The sequence below is a fragment of the Numenius arquata genome, chromosome 13, assembly GCF_964106895.1.
Source record: "Numenius arquata chromosome 13, bNumArq3.hap1.1, whole genome shotgun sequence".
NCBI lineage: Eukaryota > Metazoa > Chordata > Aves > Charadriiformes > Scolopacidae > Numenius > Numenius arquata.
Window position 1 is genome coordinate 14,859,864 of NC_133588.1, and position 26,845 is coordinate 14,886,708.

The 26,845-nt window shown below is 37.6% G+C and overlaps 1 protein-coding gene across 2 annotated transcripts; it reads right to left on the bottom strand.

Annotated features, from left to right (window-relative positions):
- BCO1 (beta-carotene oxygenase 1) lies at positions 1 to 17,379 on the bottom strand. Of its 2 annotated transcripts, none has more exons than XM_074157919.1 (11): positions 17,235 to 17,379; positions 13,415 to 13,543; positions 11,908 to 12,037; positions 10,292 to 10,439; positions 9,276 to 9,423; positions 7,989 to 8,209; positions 6,887 to 7,144; positions 5,602 to 5,704; positions 4,674 to 4,768; positions 3,110 to 3,221; positions 1 to 2,454 (listed from the first exon to the last, which is right to left on the bottom strand). In XM_074157919.1, the coding sequence occupies exons 1-11, from the start codon at positions 17,296 to 17,298 to the stop codon at positions 2,282 to 2,284; spliced, it is 1,581 nt and encodes a 526-aa protein (XP_074014020.1). In that variant the 5' UTR covers positions 17,299 to 17,379; the 3' UTR covers positions 1 to 2,281. The 2 variants fall into 2 exon arrangements, with proteins under 2 accessions (XP_074014020.1, XP_074014021.1); XM_074157920.1 differs by having other exon boundaries at positions 21 to 2,454; positions 17,242 to 17,375.
- Positions 17,380 to 26,845: the final 9,466 nt, after the last annotated feature.

Below are 26,845 nucleotides of genomic sequence, written 5' to 3' on the forward strand. Positions count from 1 at the left end.
AAAAAATACCAAATACAAGTTCTTATAATTTATTTTCTGCAGTATTTCTACACAAACAGAAAACACATTTGCTTTCTTAGACTGCAGATAACAAAACTGATCTGTTTTTATGATTGATATTCCCCTATTGTGTCATCTCTGCCAGTGAGAATTAGCTCCTCAGAAGTCAAGTAACTCCTGTATCTAAACTCATGATCATCTGAAAACATAACACTATTCTACAGAAGAAACTCTGGAGATGAACTCTTAAAAAAAAAAGATCTATAATAATGGTTAGGGTTTTGATTCGTTACTACCTTATAATTCCAGAAATATTTGTGGAAACTTGTTAAATCTAAACTTTTTCAGATTAAAAGAAACAATCCCACAGCTGGTGTCCTTTTCCAAGATCAGAAGTCAGTCTTCCATTCCAGTTCTGCTCCCATATGACTTACAAAAATGGAATTCAGTTTCTTCTTTAGAAGATAAAGCTCTCTTAAATAGTAGTGGTAATATGCCTTGAAAACACCAAAGGTGACTATTTCTGCAGACACGCCTTACTGAAGTGTTTATTTCCATTTTATGGAATATATAAGCATTTGAATGCCCAAATCTGTATATTTTAACTCTAGATCTGACCACAGTGACTTTTTTTTTTACATTAAAAATAGTCTGGCTACTCTTAATACTTACAAACTACAAAGACTTAAGCAGAGAAAGGGAGGTATAGTTGCTACAGAGCAAACGAGCTGTGGATGCTGTTGGTTCAGTTCCTGCTCTGCTGTAAACATCTTACGGAACCACGAACAAGCCACCAAAGCCCAGATTCTCACATGATGGGGAGGTAGTAAATGACAATTATTTTGTTTTGTTTGCTACCTGTAAAACACCATGAGCAGCAGAGACAGTGTGAGAGTGCGTATATCAAAGTGAGAGATACCCGAGAAGTGTGGTGGTATATACAGACCAGACGAACACCTAAAATGCATGGATGTGTAGTTTTCCCCATCAGTAAAGATGTCTCCAACATTAAAGATATATACAATAGGAAAATACCATTTAAAAAAAAAGAAGAAAGAAAAGCTCTTATTTAAAGGAAAATCAATGCCCCAAATCAGAAAACAGAAATACACTCAGGATTAAAAAATGCCATTCCTATAACAAAAAACAGTCATGGTATACTTGGCATTTGAACTGTGTTGAAACGTGCTTTTTAATTGTGACTGTAAATGAGAGTTGTGTACTTTCACTAGGAAGCATCTGTCACAGGCAATGACAAACCCATGTCAGGACATGGATGCCCCTAAGCAGACAATAAAGCAAATGCTTAGCTATAGCAACAATAGCTCGTAGTTTCAGCTACTGTTCAGATAAGGTCTAAATTTGGCCTTTCACTCTGTCACCTAAACAATTCGTTGAACGTGTATCTGCGCTCTGCTAGAAATATACTGCCCTCATTCATATGCATACTGCTAGTGACAGAGACTATTAGCAATATTAATAAATACTACATTTCTGTTTATCTTCTACACAATGTAATTATCTAATTACATGAAATGTCATGTCAGATATTCTCCTCAAGGAAAACTGATTTAAATACAAAGTGCTTAAGATTGAATAGTGCTAAAGTATAATTGAATGCTACATAAAACCATATACTCTATTTCTAAAGTTACTTGAGTTTGTCAACAGAAAAGGGAAAAATACACCATGAAATTATTAGCAAAGCAGGGTTTTTTTAGGTTCTAAATTAGAAAGTTGTAGCACCTCAATGTAATACTTTGGTTATAGTGGAGTTTAAGAAATCAAGCACCAAGAGAATGTATTGCCATGAATTATTATTGTCATAGCAAATAGTTTAACGTGAGGTTGTCTGGCAGGAGACAACTTTAATTGTGAGCTGCAGTCTTTAAACAGTCCGTGGAAGTTACATGAGCTGCAGACGTATGTGACTCATGCCATACATCACCCTATAAATACAGTACTTTATTTGCTGAGAAAGCTATATTCTACTCAAATAAAACATTTCTTGTTACCTTTGTCTCCTGTTCCCTGCCCCACAAGTTGTATACGACATTTGCACTTAATACTGATCATTCTTGTTCTGGAGTAGTTATGTACCAGTTGTGCATGTAATTATTTATAATAAAAGGTATCGCTGTCTCTCATAAGAGTTTATATATTGTTATCAAAGAGATTATATTCAGTCATTTCTTGTCATAACATAAGGTTGTTGCTGAATGGTATTATCCCACATTCAGCAGAAGGTTGTCTCAGTCTGTGTAATAGGATAAATAACATTTTACTCAGTCTCAGTCTTCAAATCTTTCTCTGGTATAAACATTCCATGCAGGTCCAGATGCATTTCTACATCTACTATGGCTCGGCCCAATTCTTGGAATGTTTTAGCATCCAAGACCAGTAGGAAGGGTGCTTCCTTTGGATCAGACATCACAACACAGGTCAAAACAATGCCTGTAACATATAAAATGAAGAATTAGAAGCACGTGCTAGTTACACCAAGCAGAAAAGATAACACTATCAGGAAACAATTCTTGTTTCCTAAGAATTTCAGGACACAAACTGAAAGTTTGACTGAGAGTGCTAAAGAACTACCGAATGCTTCTCTTCTGTGCTTTTTTCTGATCTGCCTGCAGTTCATTGGGAAGGAGAAAAGCAAACCAACACTAAATTGTGTGCCTGGCAGTTTTGGGACTCACCCTTTCAGCTATTTGCCATTTGCCTTTGCAAGGAGCCACCTGAGAACAGAACTGGATCGAGATTACAGGGATACTTGCAGTGCTACTTCCTCTTCTCATCTGTAACAACACTGACTTCCCACAGCTTCAGCTGCTCCAGACTATTGATAAATCCAGCTCCAAGTGGCTCTCTGGAAAATCCTAAGCATTGGGTTTATTGTTTATGGCTACACTGGGACATTACACAAGCTGATTTTTGTCGATAGTTGCTTTGGTTTCTTTGTCTGCAGAAGTAAAATGGCTGGTGCTAATTTTAATCTCACAGTAGAAACATCAACCCAGCATTCTTGACTAAGAACAAAGAAACTTGTAAGATTTAGTGCAAAACTCGTGTAACCCCAGATTTCAGAATGTTGTTGTTGTTATTTTACCATCATCCTCTTCTTTTGCATCAGGGCTGGGAACGAAAATGGGCTCAGATGGCCAGCAGCGGTCCTCTCCCCAGTGGAGCATTTCCTTTGTCTGGACGTTAAATTTTACAACCTAAATAGTTGTGACCAGAAAAGAAGAATGTCAGTGACCCAGACAGTGGCTTATTCCAAAGGTACAACAAGAACAGACTGCTGGCATGGGGGACAGATGCTAAGAGTTAAGGAGCAGCAAGTCACACGTCATCACAAGGAGGATACACCTGGAAAACGTTAAACTCTGGAGTCACATTTAGTGACAGCATAATCACACAATGTTCTTCTACTTTCATTTCATTAGAAAGCAATTGTGTCTTTCATTTACGGTCTTTAAGTACTTTACAAATACTAACAGATCATGAGAGAACCCTCACTATAAATAGTGCCCTCATTAGATAGAGGAAGGGTCCGAGGCCCAGAAACTTGCGCCAGATCAGGGTGATTCCGTAGTAAAACAGGAAACACAAGTTAAACCTTCCATTTTCTAATCCTGTGAATTATTTTCCTTTTATTGTGACCTCAATATTTCTCAAGGTCTTCTACTATTAAGTGGGGTACATACGCCAGAACAAAGGCTATTAATAGTGATGTGTAAAGATTAAACCAATGGGTCAAGAATTCCACAGATACCGATATTAACTGAAGGAAGAGAGTATAGATTTTCATCTCGTTAATGGGTCCAGTGCCTGACCAAAACAATCGCCAGTGAGGATGCCTGGCATTTTCAGTTCAATTCTATTAAGGCCTTTTCTCTACCCATACAGACACAATTATATCCTTTTCCCTTTTCACCTTTAGTTAAAAAATATGTTTACACAAAAAGGAAAGCATTCAGATTACGGGAGCAAGAATTTGGAAAAATTCTCCCTTCTAACCAAGATGACAGCAATTTCGCTGACAGACTTTACCTGAGGATTATATATGGTTGCTGTTGTGCCTGCATTCGTTAAAGAGCAACTGGTGTGAAACAAAAAATCTTTTATCAGCATTTTTTATTATATTTAAGTCAAGCAAGGATTATCTACAATGGAAATCACAAACTTGCAGATTTGTTTGAGCTGCTGTCAGATATGCTGCAATAAAGTTTCTTGCATCATGCAGAAATCCAGCTTTATTTTGTAATCAGTTGTGGTAATTAAATACAAGAACCAACAGTGAATTCAATTTGATCTGCCTTATAGTCACAGAACAAGAATTATAAAGAGCGAGTTTCTCTGTACAATACTCTTACCAACTTTTACCAACTCTTACCAACTCTGTTCAACTTTTCATCTCCCTACTTTCAAATGCTGATATTTATGAACATAGTACCCAACTGTAGTGTCGCCATTTAGAAGCTTTAACTTGATGTTGAAAAAAAATAATCCACTTTCTGGGCTCAGGACCACGCACTTTGAATTTCCATGTATGAATGCAGATTAGGCTATATTTTGGGCCAAACTAGAAAAATATGGTCTACTTAACAACTGCTTAAATTTGATTTGTGTCCTATAAATACAGTTCCTGACTCTGTAAATGTTAATTATACCTTTGTAGGAACTGGACTCCACTGCACTTGTGTTGCAAAGACGTACTTGTATTTTTTGCTGTTATAGTCGTAGTTGATGCGAGGCAGTTCTATCCCTGGGTAAAATAAAGTTCAAGAATTAGGAACAAGAGAAGAAAATTAACTAAAATGTACATTTTCATGCCAGTCTTCAGGAAGTTTTGCTCTGTGAAAAGCCTTGATGGTCTTTAAAACAGGTGTTGCAAAGATTTTGTATGTCTTAATTTCTAAAAAGCTAAAGATGGACACTAACACAATATAATTAAGCCAGCTTTGTTAATTCAAAAATGACAATTTTTCATTTTTAGGGATTCATTATACTGGAACTTATGAGGGTTTAGGGGAGGTTTTTGTTGTTGGTTTTTTTTTTCTTCATAAATACATGAGATGTGAACATCTGAGATATAATTGGAAGCTACCATTCTGGAAAATTACTTTCCCTTTAGGTAAATATATACTCTTTACAGATTCCTGTCATTATGCCCTGAAAAAATGTTAGAAGTCCACTTTCAAAGGCAATCTTTATAAAATACAGCAATAACTGAAGTTATAATAGACCTATTTAATTAAAGTTACTCCTGTAAGTAGATTTGCAAAACATATTAGTAGTTGAAAGATGAGACTTGGGATCCTATATGAATACAAAACTGATGTAACTTTAGACATTTGAAGTATTTCACTCTTGATAAATATATATCTGAGACATTCAGGGTCATATATTACTGGATAGACCCAGAGGAGGGCAGTAAAGAAGAGAAAAATTTTGTCAGTATCTACACTAAACATATTCATTAAAAGTCTCTTAGCTTTATAAAGATCTTACATATCTGAACACTATTAGGCATTATTAGAATGCACCTCTGTGTGTTAAGAGAACATATTTGAGATTTGTGTAATGGATATGTCTCACCTTCACATAGTATTTCAGGCTGGCAATAGATGCTGCCATCTTTCTCTTTTACAGCAGTTGCAGTAGATGGAAGTGTGACTAAATTAGAACCTACTTCAGCATCCTGAAAGAGACATACGCTGAAAAAGTAATGTGTCTCTAAGAACATGCTTCTAATTTAGATCTTTCATCAGGTTTGATATTAATATAGACAATTTGGGGATTAAACAAATGATCCAGCATCAAGAAGAAATTCCTTTTTATCATCCTTTTTGTAACATTAGATTCTGACCTTTTCATTAGAAATCTTGTTATACTCAGAGGATTTTAGTATATCAGAGAGTAATCATTTTGAATCACACTGAGCCTTTAGAAAGGTTTACATAGACATGGCTATGTTCCAGAAGCACAATAAATGGATTACACAGTTTGCAAATTTAATTAATGAAGATGGGTTTCAAGGAATTAGGTATCAAATTCCCACTAAAAGTCACCAAGGTTAGGGTTTTTGCACCTGCTATAAATCAGGTGCAAAAATAGGTGTAATGTACTCTTGTTTTTAATAGGCTATTGCTGAATTCTTAAGATTGCAGGGTAGTCTGGATAGATGGTGTGCTCCAACACATCCTTTGTCATTGCTGCATAACTGTTTTTGAGACATGAACAAAGCAGCAAGATTCTAGGATGTAGAAAGAAAAAGTATTACCCATTCCAAATGTATCAGGCACAAACTTGCCCAAGTTTTTATACTGCTGGGCAGTATAAAATCTTCCCTGCAAACAATGATGTAAAATGATGTTTTAAATTAAACTGGGAGATAAAATCTTTCCTCTTCCTGCTAAATCTCACACTTAAATGAAATATTCCAATTTTAATAAAACCATTGCAACAGTTGGGACCGTGCGTATATTATATATACTCTTCCAGTGAAATGGAAGAAATAGATTGTGCAAAACCTCATACATGCCCTTCCAGTCAACAGCCAAGTTCACATTTCTGCTCGTATTTGATAGCATCTTACAAATAATCTCACTGGTAAAGAAATTCTGTATGCTCAACAGCCCTGTTCTCCATAAAGGATGGTATCAGAACCTAGATCCATGTAACTGTATGTCCACATGCTCATTGCTATTTCTCACAATACATATACAAAACAAAAATCCTGCCCACTTTGTGTATCTGTTATTTTTAAAGAATGAGAAATTTGCCCATAAGGGCTGGAAACGAATAATTCGCTCATTATTCACACTGACGTATTTTAAATTACTGATCAAAGAAAAGATCAAAAAGGTCATTTTCTTTCTACCTTGTCATACTGCAGAGGAACAACAAATCGCTTGCAGGTTGGTACAGAGGTAAGCTTGTTTTTCTCTTCAAAGTCTTTAGTCAGGTTTTTTAAATAGAACATATCATATAAGCTGTTGTCTGTGTAAGCAATAATATCGAAAATAATGTGGCCATCCTCTTCATAAGCATTTATATGGTGAAAAAGCACCATAGCATCAGTATAGAACTTGGTGGATACTTCTTTTTTAGTCTTCTTGTCTACAAAGTGAAACCAAGTCTGAAAGATAAGAAACATTATTTAAAAGTGTTAATGATCAGCGAATAGTTATTTAGGAAACTGTTTTCTAATTGTAGCCATCAACATTCTAATGTATTGTCTGTTTCTACTGAAGCATATTAAGAATTCAGGATTTACCGCTAGGAGAACAAGAGGTTCCAACCTGAAGACCAAAAATGCAGGAGTAAAACAAGTGTGGAAGTGCTTTAAATTCACTTTACTGTTTCAAATTACTATCTGGGCTAGGCTGAGAATTGAACTTTTCCGGTAAAACCTTGAAAATCCCCTGCTGTATTTTTAAGTTAAATAAACCTGCCTGAGTCCAAGTCTCTGTAGTGCTCTGTGCTGGTGTCCTCTACCCCAGCATGTCCCACTTATTGATGGCCAGAGCACATGGAAATAAGGTCCTCAGAAAAGAGGGTTTTTTCCTCAGTTGCCGCAGTGAAAGACTCTCCTTTTGTTGGATGCAGGCTTTTCCACCACTCTGCCTCTCCTGTCTGATGCAATGGATCTAGAGCAGATCTCAGCCACAATATACAGTATTTTGTTTCGATCAGGAGCAACTCTATGTGTCTGGGATGCTACTCCAGTTTTGAATTTCTCTGCTGGCACACAATATTTCTAACAATGCCAAACTGTCTTCTTTTTCAAGCATTTCAGCATCAGATATTTGTTTTGTGAAATTTCTGGGTATGGGAGACAGTGTTCAAAAAAATACAACTTCTAAAACAAATGTGCAACATGAAAATCAGAGGTTGAGGAAAAATGAGGGCTTACTGAAATTAATGAACCAGTTGACAAACAGAACAGTGTGGAAGAGGTTACTCAGCATTAGGAAAAATACCTTATCTTCCTTATGATAGGCAAGGCAGGAAGCCCAGTTCACACCTCGGATGTAAGCAGTTGCCATTTTGAGAATATCCAGTTTGAATGGCTGCTCTATGAAGATAATGTAATTTTCTGTGATTCCAAAGCTATGGTAGTAGCTTGGGTGGAGCAGGGAGCGAGAAGGGATGGAGCACACCACTTCCAGATTTTTAAAACAAGATTTCTTCTTCTCTTTTTCTGAACATAAATGATAAAAAAATATAATTATATTTATAACAAATTCCAATCCAGTCTTGTGCTTGGATTTCTCCCATGTACGAAGTAGGAAAGAACAGGTTCCTCTCAGCTTTATTTGCATTTTCCTGTTAAGAAAATGGTTCATTTCCTCCTGCAGAATTAACATGGAAGTTTGCATCTGAGTGAAGCAACACAGTAATATCACAATGCTGGATCCATTTAGACAGAGCCCCCTCGTCTTAGTATTTGATTCCACCAGTTACTGTCTTCAGAAGTCACAGCATAGAGGAGAATGGTGTTCAATTAAATCGGCAGTTTTACAAGGGGGTTCAAATGACGCCACGTGTTTGAGCTTCTGAGATGTTCCTGTTTGATCTACACTGACTTTGTTTGAGCCCCAGCTAGAAATTACAAATTATCTTTCAGCTGTGGAAGGCCTCTTGATTGTTCTACCAAGAGTACAGACATCACATTAGAAGCTGATTTTAAAGAACACCACACAAAAAGGATTGTCTTGAAGGAAAAAGAGCAAGTTATTTGGTCTGTGAACAAAGGACGGTACCTCAGTAAGGCCTAGTGTAGTCCAGTTTAGAAAGGAATTAACTCTATATTAGGTATTATTTGGTATTATGCTTCCCTATAATCACAGTATCAGCATTTTAAGAGCATTTTCATTTATGAAGAAAATTAAAATTTACACCTTCAAATTTATATACTGTCCTATAGATAAAACTGTTTCTGTTCGTCCTCCCGCTATACATCACAATACAGGGAATGCAAATTCTTCTAAAAGAGTAAGTTCACTCTAGTAATATTCAAAGTACAATTCTTCTAAAAGCAATGTTCTCCATACTGAAACACCCTGTTTACACAGTATTCAAGATGAACCTTTGTAATAGCACATGCCCAGACACGCTAAGCAGTTAACATTAAGTTCACAGCAAATTAAAATTAGGAAAATGAACACAATCGGTTTCTAGAAGAGCTTTGTCACCACCCCTTAACCTCAGAAGAAAACAAATTGCTAACAAGTTTCTAGAAAATACTGATAAAAGACATACGTTACCTGGCACAGAGGGAGGAATCTTAAATAGAATGTATTTTGTCTTCCCTTTATCAACTATTGAAGTACCCATGTTGAGAACATTTCCAGCACTGTCATAGTGCGGGTGAGAAGTTGCCAAATTTACAGCTACATATTTGCTGTAGTCAACCTGGAAAATGATACAATAGGAGATTTTAGAGACATGTAAGAGAATTAAAATTGATCTCATCTAACACCACAAATCCACCAGATTTTTAGCACGAGCAGCCTTTTATTGGTACCCCATTTTCAAAAGGCCTTGAAATTTAAACAATTAAGCCAAATGACTTATGTAGGTACCCAAATTACTTCCTAAATCAAGGCTAAAACAAGCTACAGAATCTGAATTACATTCACCTCTCCCTTGCAGCCACATAACACAATGGGAGGATTGGCTCAAGACGTTGCTCTGCAAATGCCCATTTCATCCTGAAAGCAGTTTATTTAATAACAGGGCTACAAGTCTAGCAATCTTCTGGGGCAAAAAGATTTTTTATATAAACCTTGGAAATTGTACTCAAACTGTACTGCATGCTAGAAAAACCTCATTGCAAATTTCAATGTGTGAAGATTTCATTTTAATAATTAAGTAATATCTTGCATAAGGTACTTGAAAAGTAGTCATATAACTGACCTACTGAATTGTTAATTATGTAAATCACTCGATAACTACAGATGCATAATAATGGAAATCACCCAAAACAATCACATCATAAGCATATGTGATATTATTACTGCAACCTTGCTAGATTATGTACAAGTGAGATTGCCCAAAGCCCAGCTTTTCCCAAACTACCTGGAATTTAATTTTGAACTCATGAGTTCTTAAAGACCTGGTATCTTCACAACTTCACTTTATCATGGTTTCAAAATTGAGGGAATAGCAGAAGTAGAAAAGTATCTCTCCAGTTTTGTGTCAAAGGATCCTTATGAGTCAGCCTGAAACTTTATTATTCATTAGCAGATGAGGAACCAGAATGACAGACAGTCGTTTATACCTTCTCTAATGTCTCCAGAGTCTGCGGATTAATTTTCCTGATGAAGTTAGTCTCACTGGTAGCATAAAAATCATCCCCAGTTTTCATAATGTTGATCAGGCAGTTGTCTGTGAACTCAGGAATGGTGTGAGACAGATATGAGAATGCCCTGTACAGGGGGAAATTTCATATTGGCTAATTAGAGCAGCAGAAGCTGTACCAGCTTTTACCCATGCACAGCAGAAGTCACCCAAGCAGCACAGGCCACGGAGCTGGCTCTGTCTCTTCCTGGCTGTGCCCTCTTCTGGAAGCTCCCATACTGCCTGGGTGGAACGGGTGGAAAAGCAGAGGAGATGGACTTTTGCAATGCCCTTCGCCTGGGCAAGGGTTAAGGACATGCATGCCACTGTTTTTCCATACACGAATGGACATCCAGGTCCAGTCCTGCTGTCAGCTGTAACGTATGCCCTGCTTTATCAGGAGGGGCTAATTATACTCTCTCCTGTGCATACCTTGTGAGAATTTGGTTTAACAGTTTCTACCTAGAAGCTGATAGGTTTTTCAGGGTATGCCTTCTTAAAATAGATACATTCATATACTCCTTGATGGAATATATATTGGTTCCCGGTGTTATCCTGTATCACAATTATGATTTCAAAGAAGACCCAGCTTCACATGTGGGCTTGACAGTTTTCTTTATCAGAATTTTATCATATTCACTTGAAAACGAGACAAAGTTGCTTATATCCCTTTTGCGCTTAAAATGGCAGCGTTACCCAATTACTGCTGGAAGAGGGAAGAAAAGCATCTTATCTCAGGGTAACAACTTACAACATATCAACTATTTTGCAATAACTATCCATGCATGTGCTCTTACAGACATCAAATTCAAGGTCCTTAGAGGTAGTCCAGACAGGAAGAAGAGATGAGTAAGCTACTTGAAGTTTGTCAGGGAACATCCACAGCCGATTTTACAAGACAGGTGACGATATGATGACTTACACCTTGCCTCTCATATACAGCTTATCATCCTCTCTAACAGCACGACAGCATTCATTGCAATGATCCCAAGTGATTCTGATTTTGAACGTAAGATTAGCTCAGGCCTGTGGGTGCAGTCCTTCAAAGCACTCCACATGACTCAAGAAAAAATTGCAATTTTTCATCGCTTTCTTCTGATTTTGGTAAAAATAGTCTTCAATCCAGAAGTTTTTCTGGTTTTTTTTTCAGTTATTGATGGTTTTCTTCTTTTTATTAAATGAACTTTTCATAAAGACATTCCCCATCTCTTAATCTTTTCCTTTCTTGCTGCTTCTCCCATTACAGAGTGTAATTTTTATAAATTTCTGCAAAACACTTTAAAAATATTTGTTTTTTCAAAATTACAACAAAATCTACTTGCAATAGCGAATAAAAGAACCAATATTGCTAATAAAATTAATTTTAAATATTTGCCTTAAAATAACCCATAGAGTGTATGGTGCCGGATGTATCTCTTGGCCCTGTCAGTATTTGGAAATTGTAAATTTACAAAAAAAAATTCCTATTTGTAAATATCTGTCAAGGGTAAATGGAAAGACACCTGTGCTGGAGAGAGAAGGAGATAGAAGAATCTTACTGGAAAAAGCATTGCTTACTTGGCAAATATGTTTTTGCATGGATCTGGATAAGCCATAGTTCCAAACTCAGACACCACGATTCGGTTTGCTTCTATATTGCAGTTGTACGTGTCACTTCGGAGATACTTACTCCTGTAGTAAACTTCACCTGACGAAGGCCAAACAGGTTTCAATCACATTTCATACTGAATCCTTTAGAATAGGTAAAGTAAGGTAAAGAGTTTCTCAAGCAGCTGTCCTTTAGCTAAGAAAAGCTTGCAATGAAATCCACAATGCCCTAAATCCCTATTTTTGAAGGGTTTTTCAGCTCTCTAAGGAACCTGGGACTGTTCTTGTGGCTGCTGAGATTGGTTACAATTCATCTCGCTTCCTTGACTCCCAATACATTTGGACAATACTGGAGAACTGGGGAGAGGAAAGGAGGGAATTGGATAAATTATTCCAGTAAAGCAAAACAAGCTCTGTAAAAATGATTAATTATACATCAATGTGTGGGTGGTGATAAATCTCCTTAACTGGCAAAATTTAATTACGAGAGAGTAACAAATTGCTTGAAGGAATCAATGTCTATCCTAAACAATTTAATGGACCACTAAGCTAACTAACTAAGCTCTGTTTGCTTTAGGTGAGTAAAATACACTGGCAGCTTAAAAACCACTGGTCATTTCTTTATAGGTTATTTTGTTGAGGATGTAGAGCAGGGCAGGCACGGAGATCCTGCAGTTGAATCACAGAAATGGAAAGTACAAAGTAAACACTAGGAATGGAGGATGAGAGAAGTAAAACCCAGTTCTTTAACAGATACATACTTTTTGCAGCAAGAATCTAGGTGTAAAACATCCTGCCTCACACTGTGAAACAGCTGAACTGATAAACAATGCTTTAACTGAAAACAAAAAATGGAATTGCTTTGGATAGAGGAACTGCCTGTTTTCCCTCCATACAGATGACAAGTAGGAGGACTGCTTGTTGGGGTGTCAAGTATATGTAAGCGAGGGTTGATATATGAAGTAGCACAGTGGCCCGGTTTCTCTCCTGGCAGCTGTTATAGCTGCAACCAAATCCCAAAAGGGGAATGTTAGTCTTCCCTCAAATGGGGTTGTTCATCCACAACGGAAAAACCTCCGGATATTGCAGTACTTTTGGTTGATCCAGTTTGAAACAATAGAGGTTTTCTTGCTCTGGGTGGATGGCAAAAGCTGTCCTGCAGTGACCTGCTGAGAGCTGGTTGCAGGCTGTCCTGCAGTGCTGAGAATATTGAACTTTGGCACTCCAGAAAAAAAAAAGGACAACAAAATCTATCTCTGCTAACAGTCCTGCAGAGATCCTCCTGCTGCTGCTCTGGAGAGTGAGGTGTGAGTGTATGTTTGGAGAGACTTTCCCCAAAGCAGTTACCACCTCACCACACACGCCACTTTGCAGACAAAACCTGCAACGTTCTAACGCTAATCAATCTTGAAACAGAATTAGCAATGAAGATTTGAGTTGTTAAGCTTTTTTTTAAATCTGACGTGCAACAACTTACCATTTTTAAATGTAAAGCTGTGCAGCAGAGCCAAGCCATCAAACCAGTGGTTGTACTTAGTGTCCCCTATGGTGTGCATCCCTGGGCCGTTTCGGAGCAGTATCCCTTGCAACCAAGTGGGCAACTGACCTGTGAACAAAAAGGAGATACCAGGATCCATTCACTCAGGAGAGTGGCACGTTACAGGACAATTTTCCTTAGGGCATAGGCTTCATACAGGCAGACAGAGTATGGGTGTATGTCAAGATTTGTAATAGTGTATAATTATGTCAGAGTTTTTGGTTAATAAAAATATGACCTGCTTAAAAATGTGGCCCTAGTAATATTCTGCATGACTATTGCTATGTGAGATTACTATAAGAAGATGAGATTGGTGGAATGTAATTTGCTAAGTATCAGGAATTAAATGAAGTTGGACCTTTCTTTCCTGCACTCACATTTTAAAGTGATACATTTAAACCCTTTTACTCATGCCAGGAAAAGCTAGAGCTTATCAGAAATAAACATATTTTATGGGTTATATGACTTGAATTGTCCTTGAGTACATAATTTAAACTTCAGGCTAAATTAATTCCAGTAAAAGTTTCATTAATTAACTTACACAACATAATGTAGTGTCATTTCGGGAATGCTTTTGTGACACTAGTCAGAATGTTGGTGTTTTGAACACAAATACAGTAAGAATATTATACCGAAAATATATAAATACTATTGAGGTTTGAATATTAAATGTTCCTCATCAAATCTGTGCAAGGAATACATTACCTGCCATTTGACACACAGAATAACAACAATTAAAGAATGTCACTAGAGTTAAAGAGCTGAACACAAGCATATCAGATATTAAATTAAAAACTTCACTTGCTTCTTTGTGTGTGTATGCCTCCTGAGGGAATATTTAAGATCACATACCACTTTTCTACACAATTCCTGCACTGAAGATTGTCTCTGCATAAAAAGCACTTGAGAACTTTTAATTCTACTTATCATTTAGTTTGTGACCTCATGTTGAATATGTGGACACACTTTCTTATTAATACGCCCTTTACAACAGATAGAAATGTCCTCCCATGGAAATATTCAATTTTGTCAGTTGCAAAGGTAACAATTTGTTTTGCTGTAGGACCTTCTGAGATCCTAAAGGGACTTTGGCCACTTCCTAAGAAAATATTTCCTGAATTTTTACTTTTTTAGGTAAAGGAGACAAGGACGTTTGCCACTTCTTCAAACAAATGACATTAAGGACACAAGGAAAACTCATCCAAATGCAAAGGTAAATGTCAGCTTTACCTAAAACGTATTCTCAGTCATGACAACCAAATAATATTGTATGCCACAATACTCACACAGCTTCATTAGGGTTACAGTCCTGGAATATATGAGGAAGATAAAAAATTGATGACACAATGTATGGTGGCATTATTATTATTATTATTATCATTATAATATTCTGGAAGAGCCTTGAAAAGCAAACCTTACTTGCCTTTCTAATACAAGAAGTTACAATGCAATAATTATAGTTCTTTTTTTGTATAAGCTGACCAAGGTTTAATCTTTAATACATATAATTGCACAGAAGTTGAGTAACTAAAAATAGTTGGTGAGAAGACAGTGAGGAAATCACAAGTTAGCAGAAGAAAAGTATCCTTCAGAGAGAATAGGATTCTGATCTTAAGAAAGTATATATTCAAAATAAATACCTAATTTTTGTTTGGCTGACTACTGCATATTAATTGCTGAACAAGTTTAGTCTGCTCATATGCCTGAAATACAAGTGTTCCTCTTCTTGCCACTTCCCTTTCCAGAGTTTTCTCCTATTTGCTGCTATTTTCGACTACTATGGGCAACTGCAGTGTACCAAGTGTAGCCTTTTGTGCTCCTTCTCTCTTGCCAACGCCATTTACGATTGTAAACCTGTGCAATGAGCATGAGCTGCTGGTCATGCCCCAATAAAACTTTTGCTACCAGTGAGCTGAGGCTGACTGTGTGTGGTTCTGCTGCAGCCAGTCCTTCTTTCCCTGCAGTGAAAATGTAATACTTCTGCATATGAGGTCTTGTGGGTTTTTGACCCAGTAAAACTGCTTTGAGACCCATCATTCAAGAAAAGCAGATATTTCTGCAATTCAGAGAACATCTTGCAGCTCCTAGGGCTAAAAATTTTGTTTAGAAATGATTCCTATATATCAGATTAACAATGCTCAAAAACTATTGTTCAAAAATTAAAAATACAGGACAGGGCAATAAAATAATTTCACTGGAAGAGATAAAAAGGGAAAAAAGTTGTTCTTTTTAAGGCACTGTGGACTTGATGCAGCTTCTGAAACTTCGGGTGTAATTCAGTGTCATTTCTGGCATAATTTCAATATGAAAATCATGGAGCAAATGATCATCTGGTGAGGCTTTCAGGTGAAAATTCATCTCAGTGGGAATTAAGAATTTCTGTAAATCACACTGGGTACCAATCAGCATCCTAATGTGCTTAAATAGCTTTAAAAATCTGGAACTTGCATCTTTTTTGCTTCAGACTTTTATCTGAAGTGGAAATAATGACACTTTTCTGTACCATGTGAGGACACAATAGTGACACAGTAAAATCTCCAAATATTTGGAAGTTTATTATCATAGCAACTGTACAATCACATGGCTGTACAGTGTTTAGGAGAGCATGGGTTAAATTACAGTTGACGTTGGAAGTATGGGGTCATATTTACAGTGTACATATTGAGTAACAGGGAGCCAAAATACTGGCAGAGCTCAGGGCCAGCAAAATATTTAAAGAGGTCGAGGTTCTCTTTAGTTTTCGTAATTGGTACATCCTGAATCATCATTATCAATGAAGGAATATAACATAATTTTGTTTACTTAAATATGCAGATCAAATCTGATAAATGGTTTGTTTGCAAACAACTTCACGTTTCAATAATAAGTTTTTATCTTGAGCAAAAGAAAACTGAAAGACATAAACCCACTGCAAATTATAACAAAGGACTTTGTCTGACTTGAAACAACATTTTTTCCAATTCAGCCACCAAACTGAACAATAACAACAAAGTCTCAACAGTTTTAATTGTCATCTTTTTAAGTGTCATACTTGGGAAGTAATTTTAAAATTGGTATTAGATGCTTACCATTTCTTGGACTATATGTTACAAAAAATGCAGCATGTATTTTCTAAATAGGGGTTCTCAGCAACAAAACTCTCCTGTAGCTGTAGCAGAAAACTCTTCTGTAAAGTAAAAAAAGCTGTAAAAATAATAGATTTATCAATTGCCCGTTCCTAGAGAGCCACTTTCTCTCTCTGACGGATACTCGCAGTTTTTACTGGATTAACTTCTGAATCCTCTTTTTAACGGTACAGGGTGGCATCCATCACTGCTACTTTTCTATTTAGAAACACTATTATTGAAGAGTTCCAATTTTAGTGACCTTGTCGAAGCAGGAAGGAAGAGTGTGAGCAGACAGAGGGAGGGTAGGGAAGGGTTACAGAGAGGAGAAACCGAAAGCCTGAGGAGAGCCATGGCGGAGGGGGTGTCACCAGATTAAATCCCGGGATGTTGTCCCTCGCCGCCAACTTTAGTGAATCCTGTTCAAACTGACGTTTTGGAAAAGTACACAGAAATGCCCATAAAGTGAGAAAAATCCCACAGTGGGGGCACAAATATTATCTGAGCTCAGTCCTTTAAACAGAATTCACTTAACGCTTCTCGCTTTCTCAGTTTCCCTTTTCAGTGCTAGTTTGGGTGAACAAGTGTTTCGGTGTTTACATATTCCAAAACACCAAAGTAACCACACGTATTAGGACAGATTTTCTTTCACTTACCTCTCACCTCAGCTTTTATGGGCTCTGGATGTTCTTCTTTATTTCTACCAAATATCGTATCCATCTCTGCTTATCTGTAATAAACACTTTCTGTGTCCTCTACTCAGCTGCTCCCGCAGCCGCAGTGGTCCCCTCCTGTCTGGGCTAAGAACAGCGCTTTCCTGTTACATATAAAGATAAGGTCAAAGTGCAATGCGAGTTAGTGGCTGGTGGCTCATAGACTGACAATTTATAATAGCTGATCTTTAATCCCTAGCACATACACTATAATTCTTACACATTCTTATTAAAATTAACTCCTTCACTCATTCAAAGGGGAAGTAAGAAAAACATAACTCGCCTGTTTGCAGCATATGAAGTTATCGGAAGCGGCCAGGCACACCTGGTGAGTCAGGTGTAATGAATCCGAAACATCACTGGCAGCATTTCCAATAAAATTTTAGGCACTGTGCAAGGGTGCTTGGCCCATTGGCAGGTAGGGAGAGAAAAGGAAAAGAGATCTCTACCCACTATTCTGAATTAGGCGCTCTGGGAGGAGCAGGGTGTCATTCCTTTCTTTCCATTCTGTGAAATTTAAACTGGGCTATTCTATTAATTAACAAAATTTCATCAACAGTCATGTGCTGTATTTCTTTATATACAAGCTGTTCCAGAATGAACTGTCTGGCACATTTTTAAATTAAATATTTTTTCACAAATAATCACCATAACGTATCCTCCCATATGTGACCTGAATCCACTCTGTGAAAGTATGGCAGGAATCATTGAAAATAAGATGGATTTTTAACTTCATGCTTTTGTTTCTAGATAAGGTACTTATCTAGGTTCAGTGTTGTTAATTTTAAAATCCTCTGGGAAAAGAATTATTTCAATAAAAAGCATGTGATTGCAGAGCAAACCATAGGCTCCATTGAACATGAAGGATAAAAAGATTCTTTGCACAATTATATATTATGCAATTTCATATGAGGTTACCATAAAATCCGATCTTTTCAGCTAAATCACCGTTGTTCCCAAAATGTTTTAACATCACTTCTTAAGGCTGACTGATCTTTTACAAATATACATATTTATTTCTTTTCTTTTATTTAAAACACAATTTGCGCTACACACGACTGCTCTGACACACTTGTTATACACATACATTGCTCCTCTCTTCCCAACCTGTTGTCTGTTGTCTGGCCTGTCTTCACTTTGGGAGATGGTCAGGACAGCATGTCTTTGTCTCTGTTTTGGAAAGCGCTGACAGAAACAAGTGAAAACAAAATAAGAAGCCAGATTGAAAAAGAAAATATATGGGCTTTGTTGGAATCAATAGTATTAATACAGAAACAGCCGGATTGAGCCAGAAGGCTGTAGGTGATGAAGACTATCAAAGTCTACATACATACACATATGCAGAGATATATATGCACATACTATATATGCATGTGTATGTATACATGCATATATGTGAGAGAGAGTCTGTGTGTGCGTGTGTGTGTATTGAGATGTAGACTTACTTGTATACACAAAACCACGTAAGGGATTTTTCAGCAATGTTAAAGACTGAAAAGGATCTGGCAAAAAAGCAAAGCCATTTCAGTCCACCCCCACTAAGCCTTGGGGACATTTTCTCTGTTCATGATGTTCTACTTTGCTTTAATACGTTCTCTCCAGCATATCCTCATCCATTTACGTGGCCACAGCTCTTAATGATGCAGTTTTAATTATCTGACCCGTGAGTGGTCTAATCTGTACCAGCACTAAGGAGATTTCCATAGAGCAAGCAAGCAACAAAAAAGATTAATTCGAACCAGTTTTGCTGTTCCTCATCATGACTGTTCATCTAGTTTAAGATTCAGCCAGGATGAGATCATTGGAAACCTTGTTAAAAGTTACTTGAATGGAAGAACAAGGAGCTACAGATATCCAGCAACTTTTGAAATCAACCCAAATGTGTTTTGGTAGCTACTTTCAGGTGTCTGTGCCTGGAAGTTTTGTCCCATATTTTGTACAACTTAAATAAGGAGGCCTTCCGAAGGTCATTTTTCCTGCTTGTCAGTGAAAAATACTTTATTTAGCAGTAAAAAACATCTTGTTTTGTTTTGTTTTCATCATGCTAATGACAGATAAGCATTTAGTAAGCTATGGAGAGATGATTTTTTCTTTCTAACTGTGTGATTTCCCCCATTTTACATTTAAATGGAGAAACAGCAACACATTGATTTATAATTATAACGTGTAATTATCAGCAGAGGTAGCTGTGGATGAGGTGGCTCTTCAAATTTTATTATTTCACTATGTTTCTTCTCCCTTTGTAAAAACACATTTGATGGGAGAGAATGGAGAAGGTTATAGAACTCCATGTTCTAAAGAACACAGAGGAAATACATCTCTGGAGAGAATACCTGTGGCTCTTTGATCTTAGGTTTACCAGGCAGATTGTCACTCATGTATATAATGTTTACCAAAACATTATAAATTCAGGGAGACTGTGCTGTCTTATTCTTCCCAGTAGGGAATACTGAAAACATAAGCCCTAATGCAAATGATCCAGCCCCATGGTTTGAATAGCCTCTCCTGATGTTTGACCTTAGTTACAAACACTACCCAGTTGCAGAATCCTTCAAATACAAATCTTTCCCCAACCAAATCCAGCATTTCCCTCCACAGTTTCCTCTCTGTTCACCCCTCATGACAACATTTTGTTGTTACCAGCTCCCCAACTCAGGCAGGTTTTCTTCACTGTATTTTTTTTCTGCTTTAAACAGTTGTGGTGAAGGCTACAAGCTGTTTCCACTTGGGTTCTTTTTGCTTTCACTTCCCTCCAGTCCCTGAGTGTCTTGAGCTTCTCTCACACACTTAAAAAGGACCATGAAGACATCTTTGGAGCAAAGCGTTACTCTGCCCAGCATCGGTCTGGCTGTGGCCATACAAGGCTGAGAGGATGACGATGAGGGTGCGATCTCTGTGCTCAATGAAAACAAGATTTCCCAAGAAAGAGAAGCCAGTTATCTAAATTTCTAGTATAACAATAATGTCATTGCCATGTGTCTACCTTTGTACTTTTGGTTCACTTACACAAGTAAATCATTGCCTTATAAATCAGAGAGAGACCAATATTACTTCTTATCTCTATATTGATATATAAGTACTTAATTTACTTTAATCTCAACCTCCCTCTTATAAAATTTGAGTTCTAATTAAAGCCCACTAAAAAAGGTCAAATTACCTGAATATGACTTTAAGCTGTGCTAAGAACTTTCAACTATCAACTGTTATCTATTATTACCAAATAAAGACTCCAATAGTAAAACTGATATGAACTTAAAAGTCGTTCTTGCTGAAATCACACTGATTGCTATCTCACTGTGCCAGAGAGATAAACTCTAATCTTTGTTAAATACTGTTTTATTGACATAATTTCATTTCAAAAGAAATACTACCAGCCTTATCTAGGAATAATTTCCCTGCACTGTCCAAGTATAATTGCAAATACAAACTACTAGTACAGTTTGTTCAAATTTAAATACCAATAGTTTCCACATATTATTCTGACAAGGTTTGGTTTGGATCAAAACAGTTCTGATCAAATACCGTTTTGATCAGTATTTGGATCAAATCAACTATTTTTGTGAGATTTTAATTTTTGTGATATTTCAGTATTTTTATAATGAACAAAAATACTGTTTTCTTTTACTACAGTTGTATTTTAATAGATATCACTAGAAATACTGATTTATTCATTTAAATAAACATATAATGTAACTTAGTATTAAAACTCTTCAAGTGCTGAGGCACAGAACTGCTAGCCCACCCATACTAGTATCTAGCCAGACTAAGTGGTCATAATGCCCAAGCATTTAAATGCCCAAACATTTAAACCCTAGGCATTAAAACAAGTAAACAGCTACAGTACCCACATAAACTTCTTCACCATAACACTTCTATAACCTTATCTGCACCTTTCAATGTCCCAAGATTATTTACATGTTTTAATATTTAATATGTTATACAGTTCAGTGATGTGTTTTCAAGTGGGCAGAATGACAACAGGAAGGTTGGCGTTCACTTCCATGAGTGAAGGTGTAGAAATGGAGTTACAGACACTTACAGTGACAGAAGTTACTGCTGCTACACACTGTCCTACCTTTCAGCCTGCTGTACATCTTTAGGAGAATATAAAAGAAAAGCTTAAAAGAACTGCTTTCTGGTTTTAGTCAGGTGGCATCTGAGTGCAAAGCACTTAACACAAGAGCAGTGTTCCTGACCAGAGAGACTGCTGGACCTCCAGTCTTCTCATTGTGGGGAGGGTGAAGCTGATCTCTTTCGTAAGGTGTTGGATATCTACTGATGAGAGACGTTATTAATGAAAACAACTTGTAATACATTTTTTTTTCTTTCTGTTTTCATGTCCTATAAGCTCAGAAATAGCTCATAATAAGCAGAAGAAAAATCTGTAATGAAATAATTAAATAAAAACAAATGAGGTGGAGGCTGGACTGCCTTAGAAATTGGGCCAGTCTTACTCTCATGGAAGTCTGGAGTGACTGCAGAGACACCAGTGGAGTTCTGATGGCTGTAGATTCAGATCCAAGCAATTATATTTTTTTTTTGCCTCTGTGCGTGTGTGTGCGTGCTAGGAAAAGTTCAGTCCATTTATATCTACCAGTTAATGTTTTATCCAAAGAGGGCACCTTTAATCCTTAGAACAGTTCTCTTATTAAGATATTAAGGTAATGGCACATCTAAATTGTGCCACTTAGTCAGTCATGATCATAAGAACACATGAGGTGTCAGCAGATGCTTCAGATAGTTCTGCTACTTTCTATGTGAATTCAAGGCTAACCTTAGCAATCAATAACTCTAGCTTGATTAATGTTCTTACGGGGCACACTTATCGTCATCATAGTCAAAGATGTCGTGGAAGCCAATAGTCAAAGTTCTACTGTGGAAGGCAAAAATTCCATAGGAGATAGCTGGGAAAGAGGGAAGTATTGAGGCATCAACTATATGGCAGCCCAAAGGCAATACTAAATGCTACCAAAGGGACAATTCCTAGGAGAAGATCCTCAGGGACTTATCCAGGCGACATTTGTGCCAGAAGTTAGCCATACACATCCTATAAACAGAAATTATGTCCAACCCAGCAACTCCTGAATGTAGTCCTATTTATCTTTATCCTGACCCCATCATGCCAGGAATGAATGTCTAATTAAGTATTGCACCCTATAAAGATAAGAATTGTTTTTCCCGTTTTTCTAAATAAGATACCATCAAAATTGCAACTTGGCAGGGTTGGGCATTGGTAAGTTCGCTGTGTTGCCACATGGAAAATTAGACAGTAGAGCAACAGTAAAAACAAACTGGTTTGAGTCAGCAAATAACTGAGTCTTACTATCAGGACAAGCAGCCCAGGAGAGCGGGAAGGAAGAAAATGTGGTTGTGACCCACCTTCTTAAACTAATTGGCAGATGGAGAGATGGAAGCCAGCCGGAGAGATGGAAGATGTAGGTGTACCTAGCGGCTTTCCTCCTTCCCTTTCCGGACAGTCTGCGCAGGACTCAGTACTTCCTACCTATTCAGGTAAAAATGAAACAGATCTTTTCAAGGGGCAGCTCTGCACACAGCGCAAGTGCACGTGACATACTAAAATAGACCACTCATGATTTATCTCAAGTTAATGATGCCCGAAAATCATCTTTTTTCTACCTCAAAACCAAAGTAATACAAATCAATTTTCCATTTATATGATTATTCAATTCATAGAACAGACATATATTTCTATTCCTGATAAAAATCTATACATTACATTCAGTAATATTCAGGAATGTAAAGATGGCAATATCCTCCTATAGAGTAAATTTACTTGCTCTTCCTCAAGGCAAGTGAACAACAGCCAAAATGAACAGGGGTGTGATTTATTCCTTCCCATTGGCAGCTCTTCACTTCCTTAACTCTTCAAATCTAGTACTTTCTGGCCTCTATTAAGGATTGTCAAGCTATTCTGCTGTGCTGCGATGGCCTTTTGAATCACAGGATGTTCTTAGGCTGTCATGATGCAGTTGTCATCTGCGTTAGGGTACAAATCAGGACCACCCTGAAGTCAGTGGTGGCACCATACCTCTCCTCCTTGTCTACGCACCAAGCTCTCCATAGCCCAGTGAAGTTCTGGAACTGATTTTTCCCAAGTCTGGGCCAATAAAATTCAGAAATAAAAAAGTCTTGTGAATGAGCATATTCTCCTAATAGTTGGTCATGGAGAAATTTGCAGTTGGATTCAGGGTGCCCTGAGCTATTGAGCTATTGATTATGTTGAACAAGAATGTGGGCTTGTATTTTTCAAAAATTGCAATCCAGTGCTCGGTGCCTAATTTGGGGCATGAAAAGCTAATTTGCAAAGGTGCCAAGGCAAGGCTACCACACCTATATATGTTAGATAAGCACTGAGTGCTCATCGCCCATTCTGTAAGAATTTAGGCATATAAAGCTAAACTTTCCAAATGGCATATAATTTACATATATAAGCTTGGATTTAAAAAAATTAATTAGTAATTATCAGTACTTTGAGATTTGGCTACCAAAACTGAGCTGGTTTTAAGGGGTTCAATTTTTAGGAGTGGTGAACACCACCTAGGAGGTTCCCTTACAGAATCTCAGTGTAGGCCATCATTTTTTTAAACACCTATTAACTTTTTCAGCATCATAAACAAAATATGTTTCAGATTTCTTTCACCTCAACAGCTTCTATGTACATCAACAACAACAAATTAATAAACCTTGAAGAATCCATTTGAAAACCAGGAATACATCATTCATCATTGTCTTTTGTGATGTTTTATATAGCACAATGTTTTTCCGAAGAAAATTTCTCTTGATGGCCACCATCTGGTGTAACTCATAAGGGCAAGTTAGGACTCTGTAAAAGATCTGCAGGGCCCCTTAAACATTTCTAAGAAAAACGAAAGACTTATTCCAACAGATGCAAGAGGGTTCACAAACAAAGGAGTTATTCATAACTTTATCGCAGCTTGGAGTGAGAGTGTGAAAATATTGAGAAAGCTTTGTCACTAATTTCTAGTCAGAGCTTGCAAAACACAATTGCTTTGCAAGCCTTATTTTAGCTGGTGAATATGTTTTAGTCACTGGTCCGTAACACTTGCTGTAGGGGTGTTTGCTAGATCAGCCTTTCCAGCACACAGCTATAACTGAGTAAGGATTAACAAGTCTTGGCTATATGCAAAGGGTTCAAAGTTCCTTAAAAACAATGCTTATGTACAGTCTTTTCTTTTGTGAGTCTGCCCCAGTTCTTCAGAGTTATGCAAAAGGCAAACAAAACCCAGCAAGTGAATGGCTTTGGTGTATCCAAAATTTATATATCTGATGTTATGCTTGACACTTCCCTGCAGATCCTGGCGTGGCTTTACAATAACTGTTAGGGGTCAGTCACACTCCCATGGGCAGTCAGCAGGGAACTTACTGTAATTGCCAGACACCCCCTTGAGACAACGAGAGAGGCTTTAATTAAGCCTTTCTACGACTCCCTATTGAAACATGCAAGATGAGATTACACAGCCAGGTGCACCATTTTGTCTCTTCCACACTAACATTTGTGAGTATTTAAGAAACTTCATAAACTATTTCATTTCAGCCAGCTACACAAAGGCAAATAGCAAAAAAAATTGGTAAATCATTATACCATGAAGCTTCCATGTGGACTTCTGCCATAAGAGAACTATTTTTAAAAAATGTCTTTCTGTTGAGGAAAAATATAAAAAGCATGTTTCCTACAAAATGATAAATTCAAGGAGCACTGTTTATTTGAAATCAGGCCATTTTTCAGTTATGAGTGAAAAGGCCTTTCAGGAATTTTGTTTCTTCCTGAGGACCCTAGTTGCTAATTTTGATGCTTTTAAAGCAGTATTTTCTTTTCTGTAAATGCTTCTCTTTCTCTTGTGGCAAACAGAATAAACTGACAGATTGTTCTACTGGCACTAAAATATATGAAGTCAACAAACTGCAAAAGAGGGAAACTTTCTTCCATTCCCCATCTGCTGCAGGCAGTTGAAGAGTTACTTATAGCAACCACAGATGAGGAAAAAAATTCACACTGCTGTAGAAGTTGCCAACAGTAGACTCACTTGGAGAGCTTGGCTTTATTTGTAGACATTTCCAAACATTATTTGTTCTTTTTTAGGGCCTGTTTCAATATCTGTCAAAGCCAGAGACAAGACTTCCATTAATTTCAATGGCTTTGGAGCAGATTCACAGAGGATAGCCTGTGGCACCTCCAGCTCTGGCATTTTTAGCACTATGTGCATGTAGTCAAACTTCCAGTTGCAGAGAAAGAACTGGATGGTGCTACAGAATTCATTCATCACAGATGGGAATCAATGGCACCTACTGGAAATGCATAGTCTGTATCCCTGACTCAGATACATTGAAGTACAGTCTCCTTCATCATACCCATGTTTTCAGAGACAGGCTGTGTTTCTCATATCTAAAAGGACAAAAGGAGAGGGCTGGCTGCCAGCTTCTGCAAAGCCTGGCAAGTCAGCACGGCCCAAGAAGAAGGACTCTGAAGGAAATGTCATGAAAATATACAGCTGCCAACTAACTGAACAGCAGCTGCCCTCAGCTCTGACTTTTGCAATAGCTTGAATATCAAGCAGTTGGGTTGGGGGTTCCCAGGCCGAAGGCCATGAAATTTTGTATGCAACCCAAAAGGGACTCCTAATTTGCAGACATCCCCAACCAGCTGATAATCATAGTTATATGGTCTCTTCCAGGAAGGGGATGGATGACTGGGCACTGACTGGGCCAGATCCATTAGCTAATTACAATATGGATTGGCCTTCCCCAGTGATGGGAAACCCAGTCTGAATATTCACATCTCAGCTGCTCCCTATCAATCTATCAGAAATAATTGTGGGATCTGCTCCAAGGGTTCTATAGCTGAGGTAAGTCTTGCTTTTCAAATGCAGTGGTAGAAGGGACATCCAGCATGGTGTCTATCCCTCCATCAGAGTGCATTTTCTTCCCCTTTTCTCTCCTTCCCCACAATTATCGTACTCATTAAACACTTCACCATGAACTTTATCTTGAAAACCCTGATCATAGTCCTCCTTTATCCAGCTGAGCAAGGTGACTATGAACTGGAGGTCCAGAAAGGTCTTTAGATTGAAGATTATTCTTAAATGCTTGCTGGATGCAGTACACAGTCTACTTTGCAAGAAAGCTTTAGAGGCAGAGCGGGACTGGCATACCGTGCGATACGTGCGTTACCTGCAGCTCAGCTCAATGGTGCGACGCAGGTGGCATTTCTGCAATGCAGGAATTCAACCAAACATCCCTGTTTCCTGCATCTCTGTGATGCAGTAGCTGGCTCACTGATCCACGTCTAAATATAAGTGCGTGTTCTTTCAGTGTCAGGTTATCGTAGTATAAATTAATAATAATTGCATCAAATTCAATGGAGTTAATGCCAAGAATAGGAAGATCGCAATAGCTAAAGATCTGTATTTGTACTGTATTTCTGTTAATCCAGTGGCCTTATAAACCTGATGGGTATCTTTTGTAAGGAATTTCAGAAGCACTTAAAGATTTCAGCTCCTAAATGTTGCTGGGCT

Excerpts from the sequence above, each read along its gene's own strand:
- BCO1 (XM_074157919.1), bottom strand. The coding sequence starts at position 17,298 with ATGGATACGATATTTGGTAGAAATAAAGAAGAACATCCAGAGCCCATA. Across the intron at positions 9,424-10,291 it reads CTCTGGAGACATTAGAGAAG|GTTGACTACAGCAAATATGT; the intron begins GTATAAACGACT and ends ATCATTTTCCAG. Across the intron at positions 3,222-4,673 it reads GGAGTCCAGTTCCTACAAAG|GTTGTAAAATTTAACGTCCA; the intron begins GTATAATTAACA and ends ACAACTATTTAG.